This window comes from Choloepus didactylus, chromosome 9 (genome assembly GCF_015220235.1).
Source record: "Choloepus didactylus isolate mChoDid1 chromosome 9, mChoDid1.pri, whole genome shotgun sequence".
NCBI lineage: Eukaryota > Metazoa > Chordata > Mammalia > Pilosa > Megalonychidae > Choloepus > Choloepus didactylus.
Window position 1 is genome coordinate 66858150 of NC_051315.1, and position 17629 is coordinate 66875778.

General features: G+C 37.8%; 2 protein-coding genes across 7 annotated transcripts in view; one reads left to right on the plus strand and one right to left on the minus strand.

Annotated features, from left to right (window-relative positions):
• Nucleotides 1-1806: 1806 nt before the first annotated feature.
• HNRNPA3 (heterogeneous nuclear ribonucleoprotein A3) lies at nt 1807-15716 on the plus strand. 3 transcript variants are annotated; one of them, XM_037850444.1, is made up of 11 exons: nt 1807-1946; nt 3949-4071; nt 4163-4309; nt 4395-4605; nt 4893-4982; nt 5068-5163; nt 5260-5334; nt 5773-5916; nt 6865-6990; nt 7085-7154; nt 9912-15716. In XM_037850444.1, exons 1-10 carry the CDS (start codon nt 1875-1877, stop codon nt 7135-7137), a joined length of 1137 nt encoding a protein of 378 aa, XP_037706372.1. In that variant the 5' UTR covers nt 1807-1874; the 3' UTR covers nt 7138-7154; nt 9912-15716. The 3 variants fall into 3 exon arrangements, with proteins under 3 accessions (XP_037706372.1, XP_037706371.1, XP_037706373.1); XM_037850443.1 differs by lacking the exon at nt 9912-15716 and adding an exon at nt 7247-9187; XM_037850445.1 differs by lacking the exon at nt 9912-15716 and adding an exon at nt 7247-9187 and having other exon boundaries at nt 1832-1880.
• NFE2L2 (nuclear factor, erythroid 2 like 2) overlaps nt 15717-17629 on the minus strand; it is a 29447-nt gene continuing 27534 nt past the window's right edge. For all 4 annotated transcript variants that reach the window (XM_037850439.1, XM_037850442.1, XM_037850438.1 and 1 more), the window contains one exon: nt 15717-17439. In XM_037850439.1, the coding sequence (XP_037706367.1) occupies nt 16213-17439 (1227 nt within the window). In that variant the 3' untranslated portion in view covers nt 15717-16212. The remainder of the gene's footprint in view (nt 17440-17629) is intronic.

Below are 17629 nucleotides of genomic sequence, written 5' to 3' on the forward strand. Positions count from 1 at the left end.
AATAAAAAAATTAATACAATCCAAAGAAGAATAAAAATAACAAAAGTTATTGATAGAAAACACCTTGACAAACATGCCCTAAAGTGAAGCCAGCCGTTCACTCTTGCACTGTCTCACAGGGTGCCTGGGAATGAATACAATTTTCCTAAAGTCTTCACTTTGTGTTTTCCTATGTACGCAGAATTGATCAAGTTACCCAGAACTATTTCACAGTAATCAGACTCACAAAACCTTGATACATTAACCAGACACTAAGGGTATAAAGTTTTTCCAAAATCTGAAGTATTGCCATTAGCTATCAGGAGGACTTGGTAAACTGAATACATAATTAAAGGTTTGCTTGTGATAATGGAATCAGGGCAACAGAAGCAACAAGTTAGTTTGAAGGATTCTTTCATTCAAGTTACATTAAGCTCTGGCAACTGGTTTCCGCCCCACAACAGAGTACCCTTTGTTCATCTTTTACCAAATACAATGCCTGTCCCCCTTGAGCGATGCTAGATAAGCATCAGCCTATTCTTAATCTTGTCTGCACTCCTTTTCCAGATCCCAAGCAGACCACTCCCTATTTAACACAAACTTTTTTTTTTCAAACAATTTACATATAATTGATTAGATAGAATTTTCTTGGACAATTTAGGGTAATCAGATTTTTAATTTTAGCAAGGTAAGGCTGGATCAATTCTAAAGTATTTGCGCACATGATTTGCTAAATAGAGGGTATTTCCAAGCAGGGCAGGGAGGCTTGCCAAGTGCCTTCATTTTCATCAGTAACTTTATATAAAAATGGATCTATGGATTATGAGTTTACAAGATCATCTAATCTCATCCGCATATTCAGTTAAGAAACTAAATCTAAAGCTCAGTACTAAGGTTCAATGATTTAAAATCAATTGTCTAGTTAGGGGCCGAGAGAGAATTAGAACTGTAGTTCTCAAACTCTTTTAATACACCCTGTTCCTTATACGCCACAATCCAATTGGAAACAGGTGATCACATTGAAGTACAAATTACTCAAGAATAGGTAGCATATCTGGCCACCCTACTTATTAAAAGTCGTATAAATCATTCAATTCCTCAAATTTCTTTCGCTAGAACAGATGCTTCAGCTCTTTCAACGACTCTCAAAGTATTAGAAAATAGTGCCTACATATTTGAGATCTGTGAATACCTAATGAACTGACCTCGATCAGCCCTGTCTCAGCTCGTTAAGTGTGATTATTCAGTATGTCAGCTGCGTTTCGAGGCCTTTCCAAGGTACCCGGGGATTTTCAGAACGGGCCTTCACAAAGCGGGCCTCGCAGTCAAGAGAAATTGGTCCCCGGCATTTGGAACGAGAGAGGAGGTGCCGAAAGGCTGAAAGGGTTTTCTTGCAACCTTAAAGGACAGGAAAGAAAAGTCGGGTTTTTAATTTTATTTCAGTCACGGGAACAGAAGGGATTCAGAAATGAAGACGTAGAGGTCGGTTTGGGGAAAAGGGGGAGGGTGGTATAGGCTGGAGAAGAAAGGCAAAGGCCTTTCTCTCTGGTGAGACTCAGTCACGAGGCGTTTTCTCGACGTGGACGCTTGGTATTGGCGGAGCCGGAGCTGACATCACCGTAGCGGCCCTGGCGCGAACAGCGGCAAGGGCGGGGCCGCGCTGGAAGTTGAAGGGGCGCGCGCGCTCCCGTAGCCCGCCGCTCCCCCGCCTTCCGTCCGCCAACCCGCTGGTCCAGTCCCTCTTTCACGCCTGCTTGGCCCCGCCCCTTTCCGGACGTGCCCCTCCCCCAACAGGCCGGCGGCGCGCGGAAAGGGCGTCACGTGACGACTGGCCCCGCCTCTTCCTCTCGGTCCCATATTGAACCCGAGTTGGAGGAGGCGAGTCCGGTCTCAAAATGGAGGTAAAACCGCCGCCCGGTCGCCCCCAGCCCGACTCCGGCCGCCGCCGCCGCCGCCGGGGGGAGGAGGTATTAGGGGGAGAGTGGGGGGTTGTTGGGTAGTGGCCGGCGTGGGATACCCGGCTTGGTGGGAGCGGGGAGGCCGGGTGGACTGGGTCGGTCGTCCCGCGCTCTGCGCTGAAACAGGCGGTGGGAGGGGGAGGGGGAGGGGAGCGGGCCTCTTTGGGGCTTCTCGCCCGCCTCGCCGCCGCCTTTGGCTGCCCAAGCAGCCCCTCGGAGTCGTGGCGTGGCGAGGGGCCCTGCGGAGTGGAACCGGCCCGCAAGCCGCGCGGTCTCGGATCCGAGGCTGGCATGGCGGGCTTCGGCGGGAGCGGTTGGGAGGAGGCGGTGGGGGAGGGGAGGGGACGAGCAGGCACATCCGGGCGAGCGAGCAGGCGGGCGGCGGCCACATTGACATTGATCCGCTGCCGCGTTACGAAATGGCGCATAGGCCCGCAATGGCCGCCGCCTCGCTGCGCCGCCGGGAACGAGAGCGCGGGATTGGAGGGAAGAGGGAGGCGGCGGCCCGGCAGAAAATGCCGCATATGGCCTCGAAATTCGGGGCGTATTTCGCTGAAGTTCTGCTAGCCGTATAGACGTTTCTAGGCCTTAGAGAGACCCCTTCAGTGTCGAGAATTTAATTCTTTTGACCTTTTTTTTTTGCAGCACCCAGTTGAAAACATGAGATTTTTCTTAAAAAAAAAAAAAAAGTTTACTGCTTTAAAATACCTGTAGATCCTGCCTTTCTGGTTGAAGTACTTAGAATTAGTCTGATCTTTCCAAATTGCCACGTGGGTGAAGTACTCTTAACTGTTCTAAAAATTAGAGTGTAGTTGTAAAGTGGGAGCTTGGTTTCCACGTTTTCCCATTCTTTGGTTAGGCCCTGGCTGTAGTTTCTTGGATTTTTGTTTTAGAAAACTGTAGCGATAGTTGAAATTTTCGTGTTCGTGATATGTGCTTTCTGATAATTTCTTTACTTTGTGCATTTAATGCATTTAGCGACTTGATGATGTGAGAAAGTGATGCTGGAAGCTATTAATCATTTAAAATTTTTCTCTAGCATGTGACAGTCCTTCAGATTAAATGCCTTAACATTTCCATTTCTAGAAGACACAGTAGGAAGATAGTAGTAGTCAGCCTATTTGTTTAAAGACTTTAGGTGACCGAAACCTTAATGTCTGTTTTAAATGGCAGTTCATGTAATTTATTAACTAGTTTAGATAATAAAAGAATAATTCAGGACACATTTTGGTTTCTTTAAAAATCTCAGTTTCTGTTCTATAGTGCTCCATTTTTCTGCTCAGGCACTATATTACTATACTTAATATAAGTCCAGTTTTCCTAGTAGTGGTACTGTACTCGAAATTGTTACCAAAGAATGGAAGTGCAAATAGTTAATTTTTGCAGCATATAACCCACAATATTATATAATTTGATGTAAAAGGCTTAATTAAATAGTAAGATTTTTTTCTTTCCGATTTTGTGGAAAATGCTGATTTTGGCTTTTCACTGACTAATACCTGTTTTAAAACTCTTGATTTACTTGAAACTGGGGAATTATTCTGAATTTGCCACTCAGAACTTTTACATTTTATTTGTCAGATTTGTGGTTTAAAATTCAATGCTTATTTAGGTGTAGAACATGAAAGGAATGGCATGAATAGAACACAGCTTTTACAAACACTGGTTTTTTAGAAAACTATTTTCTTTGTAGCAACTTCTAAAATCTATCCTCAGCCAGTTAGTTACAGCTTAAATTGAAGAGATTTTCTGATTCTGGAATTCTTTCGGACTTCAGGTTACTTGAGGAATAAGGATTGGTGTTATAGGTTTCCTTGGTCCAGTTACTTTCTTTAATCAGCCAGTGTTTAAATTCCTAGCGTAAGTTTTAACTAGACAAAGTGTTAGTGTTAATGGGAATTTAGTGTTAAATTCTTTTTATGTGTTGTAAAGGCTTGTGTGCCTTTTTTAGCAACTCGCTGCCTATAAGAAGTAATGGGGCTTACTGAAATGTATGGGTTGTTTTTCTCAGGGCCATGATCCAAAGGAACCAGAACAGTTGAGAAAACTGTTTATTGGTGGTTTGAGCTTTGAAACTACGGATGATAGTTTAAGAGAACATTTTGAAAAATGGGGCACACTCACAGATTGTGTGGTAAGTTACTAAAGGAACCCAAAGTTTCTTGGAAAGGGGTCAGGAGTGACCTGTGGTGGTGTTTCAGTTCTTTAATATTTTCGTTTTGTAGGTGATGAGAGACCCCCAAACAAAACGTTCCAGAGGCTTTGGTTTTGTGACTTACTCTTGTGTGGAGGAGGTGGATGCAGCAATGTGTGCTCGACCACACAAGGTTGATGGGCGTGTAGTGGAACCAAAGAGAGCTGTTTCTAGAGAGGTATTTTAATAATATGCTGTGTAACATAGGAAATTCTTGTGAAAATTTGTTTTTTGACTTTAGTGCTTTTTTTTTTTTTTTGTAGGATTCTGTAAAGCCTGGTGCCCATCTGACAGTGAAGAAAATTTTTGTTGGTGGTATTAAAGAAGATACAGAAGAATATAATTTGAGAGACTACTTTGAAAAGTATGGCAAGATTGAAACCATAGAAGTTATGGAAGACAGGCAGAGTGGAAAAAAGAGAGGATTTGCTTTTGTAACTTTTGATGATCATGATACAGTTGATAAAATTGTTGGTAAGTAGCAATTTATTGGCATTGGAATGAAGAAATGCTTCTCTTCTGTACAAGATTTGTTAAATTGCTTTTAATTTTTTGCATAAAAGATGTATATTTATAGTTCAGTTTTCACAAAGCAACTGCACTTGTGTAACCCCGTCCAAGTCAACATAAACAGGAACTGAATCCCAGAACACACTCATCTGCTTGAAGTTACTACTTTCTTACCTATCTTTACTGTTTATGTGTGATTTTTTTTTTTTTTTCCCCAAACAAAATGTAACTTTGGTTAACAATTTTTTCAGTTCAGAAATACCACACTATTAATGGGCATAATTGTGAAGTGAAAAAGGCCCTTTCTAAACAAGAGATGCAGTCTGCTGGATCACAAAGAGGTGAGTAGGATGATAATGCAAACAGAGAGTAGATGTGAGTAGTGTTTGTTAAGATTATTAAATCTTTTCCTTGCCTGTCTTAAAGGTCGTGGAGGTGGATCTGGCAACTTTATGGGCCGTGGAGGGAACTTTGGAGGTGGTGGGGGGAACTTTGGCCGTGGTGGAAACTTTGGTGGAAGAGGTAAGGTGGTTATCTAATTTCCCAGTACATGTGTGCCTAAAATTTGTTGATATTTTATAAACTGAATATATCATTTTAAATATTGCTTTTTCTCAGGAGGCTATGGTGGAGGTGGCAGCAGAGGTAGTTATGGAGGAGGTGATGGTGGTTATAATGGATTTGGAGGTGATGGTAAGTTTTTTTAAAAATATTTTTTAATTTTAGAAAAGTTGTAGGATTACAGAAAAATCATGTAAAAATACACCGATCCCATATATACTCTTCTATTATTAACACTTTGCATTATAGTCCATAGTTTACATTAGAGTGTTTTTGATTGTTTGACTTTTGTTTTATTGTTGCTATATCTTATCGAAAATTAGGTATTTACATTTTTCTAATTTCAGTCAAAACTTGCCAGGCTTGATAGTGTTTCTTTAAACTAAGTACTATTGAAGAGTAGATAATTTCATTGAGAATCTAACATTAGCTAGTTCTTGCTGATAAGACCTAATGTACTAGTAGTTGAGCTGGAATTTCTCAGAGGAGTCTGTTTTCTTTAGTGCTGTCTTTAAAAATGAAAACATTGGTTTTTAATAATCTGATTTTTTTGTGGCTTCACTTTTTTAGGTGGCAACTATGGCGGTGGTCCTGGTTATAGTAGTAGAGGGGGCTATGGTGGTGGACCAGGATATGGAAACCAAGGTGGTGGATATGGTGGTGGTGGTGGAGGAGGATATGATGGTTACAATGAAGGAGGAAATTTTGGCGGCGGTAAGCTATTCAGACATTTATTTGATTTTAATGTTAAATACTAGGTATTGTTTATAATTCTGTTACAGAAGTTTGAATATAATGGTAAAAGTTAACATTTGGTCAACTTTCATGTCCTACAATTTTAGAGAAAATAAGTGGTGGGTAATTAAACTGAATTTTCTTTGCAGATTGTTTAGTAAATTGGCAAATCGTATTCCATTCTTATTTTGTGAGACATTAACCAATTGTGATATATATTTTCCATTATTTTTGATCAGTAATGTGTTCATTGCCAGAATCTCACTTAACTTGAGGCCCTTTTAAATTGGACAATGGAAACTATAAAATACTCAGATTTAATGAATAGGGTGCCATCTGAGGTTAGGTAACAGTGGTAGTAGGACTTTGGATTTTAATACTCTATGTTGCAGAGTATAAGTAAGTCTTGAGTCATTACTCCATGGTACCATAGATAAAAAGCGTTCTTATGTGTGCACTGAGTTTTTTTAGGTCATATTTAAAAAACCGTTAGGATCAGTTGATTTGGAATACCTTCCTTGTCATTAACTGAAGTTGTACTACATTAGAATTATACTGAAATCAAACATTGACAATTTTGATGGTGTTAGCACGGACTAAATATTTCATGGTATAAAGGAGAGAGTGTACGTTAGGATATATCTAATCTAAGTAAGTTATTGATGTTCCTCTAATGTCCTGACATCTGATACCTAGAAACATGCTCTTTTGACTGCCTCCCATGGTTTTTTTGGTTGGTTGTTTTCTCCTACCTATCCTTTAGGGAGTATTGGGAGTTTGGTAGGTCTGTAAAATACTCTTTTCAGAAGATTACATACAAGGGTATCGAGCATGCTACTGTGATTGTCAGGTTAATATTGACATAATATAGAAGGGAAAAGGAGTTACTGTGTATGTCACCTGCAGATAAAATCTTTGTGATTTCAGGTAACTATGGTGGTGGTGGGAACTATAACGATTTTGGAAATTATAGTGGACAACAGCAGTCAAATTATGGACCCATGAAAGGGGGCAGTTTTGGTGGTGGAAGAAGCTCGGGCAGTCCCTATGGTGGTAAGTAATTTTCCCATAAAAATTCAGAGCCTTTTAAATTTAATTATAATTTACATGTATATTTGTTTAAAAACTGTACATGATGTATTTCCAGGTGGTTATGGATCTGGTGGTGGAAGTGGTGGATATGGTAGCAGAAGGTTCTAAAAACTCAACAGAAAATGGTAGGTATCTTTAAATATTTATGATGATGATAAAGAATATGTGGAATTGTTCACTGAGTGTAATAATTTTTTTATCCTGTATTATTCAACAGGCTACAGTTCTTAGCAGGAGAGAGAGCGAGGAGTTGTCAGGAAAGCTGCAGGTTACTTTGAGACAGTCGTCCCAAATGCATTAGAGGAACTGTAAAAATCTGCCACAGAAGGAACGATGATCCATAGTCAGAAAAGTTACTGCAGCTTAAACAGGAAACCCTTCTTGTTCAGGACTGTCATAGCCACAGTTTGCAAAAAGTGCAGCTATTGATTAATGCAATGTAGTGTCAATTAGATGTACATTCCTGAGGTCTTTTATCTGTTGTAGCTTTGTCTTTTTCTTTTTCTTTTCATTACATCAGGTATATTGCCCTGTAAATTGTGGTAGTGGTACCAGGAATAAAAAATTAAGGAATTTTTAACTTTTCAATATTTGTGTAGTTCAGTTTTTCTACATTTTAGTACAGAAACTTAACAAAATGCAGTTTTGAAGGTGTTTCCTTGTGAGTTAACAAGTAAAGAAGATCATTGTTAATTACTATTTTGTATGAATTTTGCTAAAGTTAACTGTAAAGAAACACCTGCTGACTTGCAGTTTAAGGGGAATCTATTCTCCCCATTTCCAAACCATATGAATGGGCACTGACATGTGGAGAGAATAGATAACTTGTATGTTTGCAATGTGTGTTTTAGATAACAACTAGGATTGGGTATTTAAATTAGCATATTTGTGAATTTAATAGCATTAAGATTTACCTTCAAATGAAAAATCTCAAAATTCCTATTTGGTTTTTGTGCATTTTCTTTAAAAAAAAAAAATGTAATCATTTTAGTGTGTTAGCTTTGCTAAAAGTCCTAGTTGTATTTAGAAAATCTTTCTCTTTACCTTGGTCACACTTGAACTGCTGCCAGAATATTATTTGAGTGTAAAGAAGGCCTCCTGCCCTGTGCTTAAATTCTAAAATGGGGTAGTGGGGTTTTTCCTTTCTTAATACTTAAAAACTTACAAAGATACAGGACCACTAAGCCTGCTGTATTCAAGCAAATTAGTGGCTACCTTTGTTTTCCTTTCTAAAGCACAAGAGGCCCATAAATCTTCAGTTGTTTTCCTTGGTTGAATTTTTTAATTGATACAAGCTCTCAGAGCAAGAGAATAAAAATCATGCATTGTTGAACTCTTACCTTGCTGGCATGCTTTCCTGTTGGCACTCTGTGCATTTTACTGGATAAAACCAAGGATAGTCTAGGTATAATCATTCAAAATAACTTAATGCAGCAGAAATGTAGCACAGTTGCTTAGTACAAGCTTCTCACTGCCCAAAGGCCTGAATTGAATTTTGGATAGTTGGAATTCTTACTTTCACTTTAATTCCCAAAGAACACACTGTTATTCCATGTGTATGTTTCAACCTAAAGTATGTTGGTATGGATTATCAATTTGTTTGCAAGACCCTGGTTGAGAAGACTTTTAGATAACAAGAACCATATGAAAACCAATGTCTACTGTTTTGCGCCAGTTAGTGCTTATAATTTGATTTGAGCCCTAAGTATGTGCCCTGCTGTTGTTCTTCGGCAGTTGAACATTGAATTCAAAGATTCTTTTTGTTTTAAGAAGTACTAAGCAAAAACAAGCAATAAAAAGGGGGTATGGGGTGTGCTAGTGTTTGAATATGCTCTATCTCATTGCTCTAATTCTGTGCCTCTGTGCATTATTAATATTTGGATGCATGCAATGCCAGCATGGAAATCGGTCTTCACAGAAAAACTGAAGTTGTCCAGAAAACACACAAAATCAATAAACGTAACAGACAACATTCCATTTGTTAATGGGCATATGTGAATAAGCAGCATAGAAAATAGGCTACTATTAGAAAATGGTTAAGTTCTTAACTTCAAGTGTGGTTATATAAATGGACACTGTCAATGTTCATAACTTAAACCTGGGTACTTTGTCAAAGTAATGCTTGGGAAGCATTTTATTAAAATTGAGCTAAATTGTCTCAAGTTCTTTTATTCATATAATAAAGGTTGAAAGAATGGGGGAAAGAGATTAACATTTCCTGTTTTTATGTTTGTGAATTTGTTTGACACAACCTTGACAGTATCCTTTAATGGCATATGAGGTTAATTGTACTGTTAACAAACTTTCTATGTTCTGGAATTAGTTTAATAGTGAAAATATTTCCAGTAAGTTGATGTTTGCAACCTATAAGCAGGTGAAGACTGTATATGACCTGTTTATAAGTTGTATTATTAGCTTAGTTCTTGTGAACAGTGTGGAAAAGTAAGCCATGAGGAGAGCGATTTAACCAGCTTTAAAGGACCTAAGATGTGCTTTGTAAGCACAATGTGGATCAAAGGAAACTCCCTAAGACAGGACTTCAGCAGCCTTTTGAGTATGGACAAGTCAGCATAATAAAGAATGACAAGGCAGCAGCAAGAGCTTCAACTACAGAGAAGTGAAGGCATAAGATACTATGGTGATAGTGAGCACCTTTCCAAAGGCTAGTTGCTTATTACAACTGAAATATCGAAGAAAGTCTAGCAGGAGCTCTTCGCCTTTTGGAACATCAATGAGAGATAGTTGCCACAGTCTCTAGGTCTAGCATTTAGACCTGCAAGGAAGGGCAATAAGCATTAGGTAAGGCTTGAATTTGAATTTTTTCACTAATTAAAGAGTAATTTTTTGTAAAGCAAGGTAAGAGTAATCTTTTTGATTTGCAGGTTGAATGAGAACCCTACTTGCCTAAATGAGGAATGTCTTTCCTACCATCTTATATACGAAGGTTTCTGGCTGGGGTAAGGTTTGTAGCATACAGTAAAACCTGATGACGCCATTTCTTTCCCTACACATTTACATTACGTATTTGAAAACTATCCATCCCTCTTCGATAGATAATGTTGGCAAAATTCTTAAGTTTGAAAACTTTCTTAAAATCACACTAGTACTTTTTAAACTTTAGTTATAATTTCCCTGCAGTACCCATGAATGTTCATCTTGAGTTAGAGGTGGCTCTTCACATGTACTCATTCTTTGTTAGTGTCTTGAAGGTACAGTCAGTTTTTGGTAAGGGAAAGAGAATAACCTCAAATTTTATGTAAAAAAAATAAAAAGTTTGTAAGAAAGTGACTTGTAACAGGCATTTAAGCTGCCAATCCTCATTTTAGGAAAAAGACCTTGGAATGAACTGGCAAAGTTATCAGCTTGTGTACACACAAAAATGGTTTTCAGTCAGGTAGCCTCTCATACATAAATTGTTTTATGTAAATTCAGAATAGTTATTTGGACCACATGGATGAATTCTTGGTTCCTTTTTTCTCCTGTTAACTGGAAGCAGTGGAAGTCTACACTAACACTAATTTTTTAAAGATTGTTTTTTCCTATAGTTAAAATTACACAGTTAACATTTAAATCAGTTGCTGAATGTTCATAAGGGCTATTTTTGCTGCCCCAAAAGGGCATATTAAAAATTGAGAATTAATGTAAAATCTTAAAAAAAGAAAATAAAACTGGGCACAGATAGAAAAAATACACACTAGCTTCTAAATTGTAAACCAGGTTGCTACATAAACAGGAGTACTGGGTTTGCTACTGAATCTCAGGGCTGAAGATACACCATAGAATGAGATGTTGAGTAAGGTAAAGAGCCTTATTCACCATGGTCTTAGTGAAGCAAATTTCCTATAGTAGGAGACATTTTCTCTCTTTTATGGTATTGTCCTTTACAGCCCATCTCATTTCTATATGAAATAAAGTGATTTTATTTAAATAAAAGTTCTTCTGTCCTTTCTGAAAAATACTGTCTTGTAGTCTGTAGTACCATTGAACAAAGGAGGTGGTTACAAAAGGGGAAACTGGTTGAGGCATACCTTTTAATTGATGTTAAATAAGCAGAGTTGTAGTTTGCTATTTTCAATACTACATTTTTAAAAAATACAATTTACACTCATGTCCTGAAGGAGAATATTTCTGTAAGGAACGTAATGCAAATGAACTTCACTTTAAGGATTTGGGTACAATACTAGCTGGAATTTGAGATGTTTTTAACTATAGTATTTGGAGTTAACTAATTTATGTCAAAGGAGAGAAAAAGCATGTGAATTTGAGGAGTAATGCAAGGATTGTAGCCTGTCTTAAGTAGCTAAATTACTTCTAAGACTTTATTTTATTCTGATTTTTAGGAAGAGGTGGTCTGTAACATTCAAATGTTTGATTTGTAGTATAATGAAATGTTTACATAAATAACTTTCATTAAAATATTTTTAGAAATGTGTGTTGTTTCATCACTTTACAATGTTCACGCATACTGGTAACTGTTCATGTACCTATTTCATAGGTAGTACTTGACTAGTAAGCAGTGAAGTAACAGGAAACTGGGACTGTGCCTTTATCATTGTTGGACATATAAATTCTCTTAATGAAAAATGGAAATAAGCATGGAAGAAAAAAATAGGTACCATCTTAAACAGTTGAGAATTTGTGACCAGTTATTTGTTGCTTAAAAGGACTAAATCTTAAGGGAGAGAATATGAGATACTTGGATGTCAATCTTGTGGAGAAAAAATGGAACAGGGTTGCAGCACATTGTGCTTCTGTTTGAATACTGGTTTCATAATCTGCACAGTTAAGTGAAATCGTATGCCTTATAACACCAGTTTGATGAGTCCTAAAACAACTGATAGGACAAGAGCATACTTCATTCCACCAGAATATGCCCATCTTTTTTCTGTAAAATATTGTTATGAAGAAACATGTGCAAAAGATTCAGGCAGCAAGATTAAAAAAACTCAGAAACTTCTATGTTCTTACCCATCAAAGACAACTGTCATTTTGTGTTTTTGTGGTTTTTTTTGCAAAGATAGAATCCTTTTATGTATTAGGTTGATTAAATTGAAAAATTTAGAGGGAGTGAGGTAATAGGTGCAACGGGTCGTTTTTGCGCGTATGTTATTAAAGACTTAACATCAGGTAATAGCAAGCAAGGGTGCATTGAAATGGGCATTCTTGGAGGGTGGTAAATGGGCAGGTCTGAAAGCTAGCCAGGCAATATTAGTTTACCTACACTAATCAGCTTTCAGGACTTTATTGTAAAGATAACAAATATGAATAGAGGACACTATATACAGGGGTGTTAAAAGCTTTAAAGTATTATTAAAAGATAAATTTTATGTTAATTTTCACTGCACAAACCCATGGGTCAGTACAGACGTAACAATTCATTTTAATTAAGGGGCTTACAGTATTCACAGACAGTGATTGGATCAAATGGTAAGTAGCTGCAGCTGGAAGTTACAGTGCAGGTGATTTTCATGTTGCATACATTTTTGTATTAACACGTTGAGTAGAGATCCTTTTTTAAATACTGACTTTTTTTTTTTTAATGGCATCAATAGGTACTAGAGGAAAACACATTTAGATTCTTTTCACTCCTTTATATAAGGTTTTGTGTGTCAAAAAACGTTTTGTGATCTTGAGCAAATTTTTTTAATAGCTCTTTTGGACCCCTTCATAGAATGATGCATAAAATGTATGTGATTACTAAAGAAATACTGTGTTGAAAAGTTACCAAAAGACTGATTTAGTAAAATGTGCTTTGAAAATTGAAGTTTAGTGGTTTTAATTTCTAGCCTTAAAGTGCATAAATGGGATTTTGGGAATTTTTGCAACAGCAATTTGATACTAAGTTTGTGAATTTTAGGCTGATGACAGAGTCAATTGTGAATACCCCTAGTTGTGTATATAATGAAGGAAATGCTGCATTTCAGTTAAATGTTAGTAAAAATAAAGATGTGACTTTTCCCCATCAAAATTTTTAGGTTTGCTAAATTCTATGCAGGTTAAAAACTTGTTCTTAAACCAATTTCTTTTTTGTAAAATGGTGATAACGCCCAACTTTAGTAACTGAGTGTAAAATACGAGCTTAAGAGTTTCATGTAATGCCTGGCTCAGTTTCTAAAGTTATTTTTGTTAATAGTGATGAGTAATGTCTTAGCAACATCTTGAAGCATCCTAAAATTTAAATAGGTGACAAGGTTATTTATGCCATGGCTGTTAATGTTTTTCACATGCAAGATTGAAGCTTTATGGTCTTTGAAGTTTTTTCCCCCAAGTTTTCAAGAACCTGTATTAATATCACCTGAAAACTGAAACCGTCCTAATAAATATTTGAACTATTTAAAATAGGAATGGGAGTTGCTGTTCTGTATTAAGTTCTGAAGCTTAGTCACAGAAACACGGGCATAGCAGATGCTATAAATAAGGTATGTTTGAGCAGTTCCCCTTCAAAGCATGGCCTCGAGAAATTTCTGCAAGAAAATGTAGATTTCAAACAGTACTTGATAACACCTCAACATAAATAGGCACAAGGTACGCGTTTTAAAACTACAGAATTGAACCTCTTGAGAAATTGAGTTCAAGTATGTTTTAACAGTTGCATAGTCAAATTTAGTCTGAGGGCAGTCTGGTACCAAAGCTAAACTAGGACATCTCAAATTCAGATAAAGTGGAAGACTTCTTTTGGTCAGACGAGTTAGGATTTGAGTTTTTACTTTACAGATTTACATAATGCAGTGTTCAGTAGCTCAAGAAATTGTAGATAGTGTAAGAAGGTTGTACAGTTACTTGTATGGACTAAGCAAAATATTTTGAAATAGAGTAACACGGAATGCAAGAAGGTGTCAGCTGGCAGGCTTGTAGGAGTCTTCTGGTTTACCCAGAGTGCGCTTCCTGCTTCCAGTAAATACCAGCTAATTGTATGTGTTCCAGATGAGGCTAACAGATATTTGCCCCCCTCCCCTCAACCCATGATTGAGTTTGGCTCTACGGGTGGAAACTTTATTCAGGATCTAGGATTTTTATGTTCTGAAGTTCGCAAAGTGGTGTTCGCAAAGTGGTGTCCCCAAAGATCCATTTCCCCACAACCACCACAGGAGGAAATTTGACAGCATGAGGGGCCCATAACGAAAGGCTGAGGACACTATTATTTGAATCCCTGGAGCCAATAGTACTTGAAATCATTCCCATCTCTGGGCTTTCTGGTCATCTAGGCTAACCATTTTGGTTTCTAGTGCTAGAAACCAAAAAGCATCTTAATACAAGGCTAAAGAGAACTGACAGTAACCATTATAGGATGCTTACTGTAAGCTAGGCACAGTGCTTTTTATGAGGTACTATAACAGTCCCATTTTACACATGAGGAAACAAAGCTTAAGAGTGCTTGAATACTTGGCTGGAGATCATTCTAGGAAGATGGCACAAACCCAGGTAGTCTGGCTCCAGGGCCTGTGTTCTTAACCACTACACAATCTTAAGGGATTGATGGGACTTCTGGCTGATTGACATACAGTGCTTTTATAAATGTATACTTAACTGCTAGAAGACTCCATTATTTTCTCACTTCTAAAGAAACCTTGCAGACCTATGAACAAGATTGCTTAAATGAATAGTGAATCTGCGTTAATGGCTAACTTTTGTATAGCATGGAAATTTTTCAGTATTTTAAGGGACTTCGCTTTTGCAGCCTTGATACAATTTATCTGTCAAACCTGAAGTGTCCAAAAGTCATGATCTACCCACCTAGACCACCTCTGTCAAGTCTTCCTTGTTAACTCCATTCTTGTAGATGCTCCGTCCTTGACACTTGCACCCAACTTCCATTCTGTCAGGAAAGCCTTTTACCTTTGAAACATGCAAAATTCAATGCCTTTTCACTATCTCCCTTGCTGTCACTTTGGATCAAGCCACTATCACTTGTGGATATTGGAGAGCCTGCCAGCTGGTCTCCCTGCTCCCACCCATATCCTCTAGGCTTTTTCAATACACAAGCCGGAGGGAACGTTTTAAAAACCAGTCAGATGTAAACTGCTTGAGTCCAGTAGCTCCCCACTTCACTTGGTAAAAACAAAACAACTTATGAAGGCTTAAGGCTTTTTGCCATGCCACTCCCTATCCTCCTCCCTCTCTTCAGCCGTCTTGTCCTTGTTCTTTCTCAAAGTGACCTCAAAGTCTTTGGACTTGTAGTGTTGTTTGTGACGCTCTTGCAGCAAAGGGAATGGCTGCTCTCCCACACCTTAAAATATTGCCACTTCAATGAGGCTTTTTCTGTTTAGAACCCTATTTTAAATTGTGATACTTCCCTTTTCACTGGTCTTCCCAACCCTTTCTCTTCTAACATACTAGAGTATGTTTCCTGTCTACCCCTACTAGAATAGAAATTCTAGGAAGGCAGACTTGTCACTGAGCAGTACCTAGCACACAGTAGCCATATATTTATTGAATGAATTTATTGAATGAATGAATGAATGTTTTCAAGTTAAACTGTAGGTTCATCTTGGTAGAGATGGACCTACCCTGCTGTTGAAGTGATAAAATATTTTCTTGATATATTTTCTCTATATTTCTAGCACCAAAGGTCTAATATAAAATACTTTCTGTATTTTCAAAGAAAATATTATCTGAATGTGTTTGATGTATTATGGTTTGTCTAATGGAGAATACTGTGTGAATAAACTTGAATCCTGATGAAATAATTTAACTGTCATGTTATTCCTTTATTAGTACCAGCCTGTTAAATCAAATTGTTTTGCCAGAGCTGAACAATTCAATATAAAAAATGCCATTTTTTTGTTCATACAATATTTATAAAAAAGTACATAGTGGTTAGTTTTGCAAAATTTGCTTTTAGCCAGATGTCATATCATCATATAAATCTATGAATGTAACAAATAAGAACAGTATAAATAAGTTTTTGTAGTATTTACACGTACGCAGAAACTAGCCCAAATGGTGTTCTGAGACATTAAGTTTGCAGGTAAAGTGAAACTACTGGTTCAGCATACTGATAACTTTTATTTTAATGTTTCTTAAAGTTTTATATTCTATACTAGTTTTGGCTATAATTTTGCATAGAATTCCTTATAAAGTATGATGCTTCTGCATTTCACATCACAGTAGGAGCTTTTAGTATAACAGTACAAAAAAAAAACAAGAAGACACTAGCCCAGAAAAGGTCAAATCCTCCCAAGTTTAGTTTTTCTTAACATCTGGCTTCTTACTTTTGGGAACAAGGAATACATTGCCATCTCTTGTTTGCTGCAGGGAGTATTCACTAGGGGAATAAGGTTTTCCATCTTCATCACGTAGCATGCTGAAGACCTCGAGATACAAGGTGCTGAGTTGTTTTTTGAGTAGATGGAGGCTTTTGTCGTTTTCTCCTTTTTCTTTGAGCAATTTTTCTTTCTCATCTTTTAAGTGATCCAAATCTTGCTCCAGTTCTACTATATTTTCCAGTTTTCTTTTTCTGCAATTCTGAGCAGCCACTTTATTCTTACCTCTCCTACGTATATCTCGAATTAATGCAAGTTGAGCCTCATTGAATTGCTCCTTGGACATCATTTCGTTGAAGTCATCAACAGGGAGGTTGATGATTTTTTCTACAGGGAAAGGGATATGGAGAGCCTTTGCCCTTAGCTCATCTCTTGTGAGATGAGCCTCCAAGCGGCTTGAATGTTTGTCTTTTGTGAATGGGGTTTTTCTATGACCAGGACTTACAGGCAGTTCTTTCTTTGGTGTTTTTTCACACTGGACATCATGCACTGGAGCACTGGGCCTCTGAGATGGTGACAGAGGTTGGATAATGTCCTCAGAAGACTGTACTGGCTGTGTTTTAGGACCATTCTGTTTGACACTTCCAGGGGCACTGTCTATCTCTTCCATTTCAGAATCGCTGAGGCCAAGTGTTGTGTCTCCATAGATGGAAGATTCCACTGAATGTTCTGGTGATGCCATGCTGGGACTTGTGTTCAGTGAGATGCCAGAGTCAGAATCGTTGAATTCTGCTGTGCTTTCCGGGTGGTTTTGATTGAAAGCTTTACAAAGTGATAGGTTAGAAACATCAATGGGCCCGTTTAGAAGTTCAGTGAGTGACTGGCTTAAAGTAGCGGAGGAGGGCATGCTGTTGCTGCTACTGGGCTCTGCTATGAAAGCAGAATAAAATTCATCACCGAAATCTGTGTTTATTGTGGCATTTGAATCTAATGAGTTCACTGTCAGTTGATTGGGGTCTTCTGTAGAGATGATGCTGCCAAAGGAATCCTCAAATACATCAAGAAAATGTGGACTGCAGTCACCTTCTTTTTCCAGTGAAGGCACTGATGAGTAGAAATGATAATTGTTGTCAATTTCTGTCAGTTTGGTTTCTGGACTTGGAACCATGCTAGTCTCAACCAGCTTATCATTTTGAATATTAAGACACTGCATGGAAAAGAAGGTTATGCTACATAAGTCAAAGTTAAATAACTTCAAATCACTTTAATAATAAGTAGCTGATAATCCATAACTGAGAGTAAGTAAACTCACTCTCCCCACCCCCATTCTCTCCAAGGTGTTCTCTATAGAGAATTCAGAAGTAATTCCCATTGCCAATAGATATGTATGTCTAAGC

Bases quoted from the DNA above. Each gene is read 5' to 3' on its own strand.
- HNRNPA3 (XM_037850444.1), top strand. From the start codon at position 1,875: ATGGAGGTAAAACCGCCGCCCGGTCGCCCCCAGCCCGACTCCGGCCGC. The intron at 5,917-6,864 runs GTAAGCTATTCA...TTGTGATTTCAG, and splicing joins AGGAGGAAATTTTGGCGGCG to GTAACTATGGTGGTGGTGGG. The intron at 6,991-7,084 runs GTAAGTAATTTT...ATGTATTTCCAG, and splicing joins CTCGGGCAGTCCCTATGGTG to GTGGTTATGGATCTGGTGGT.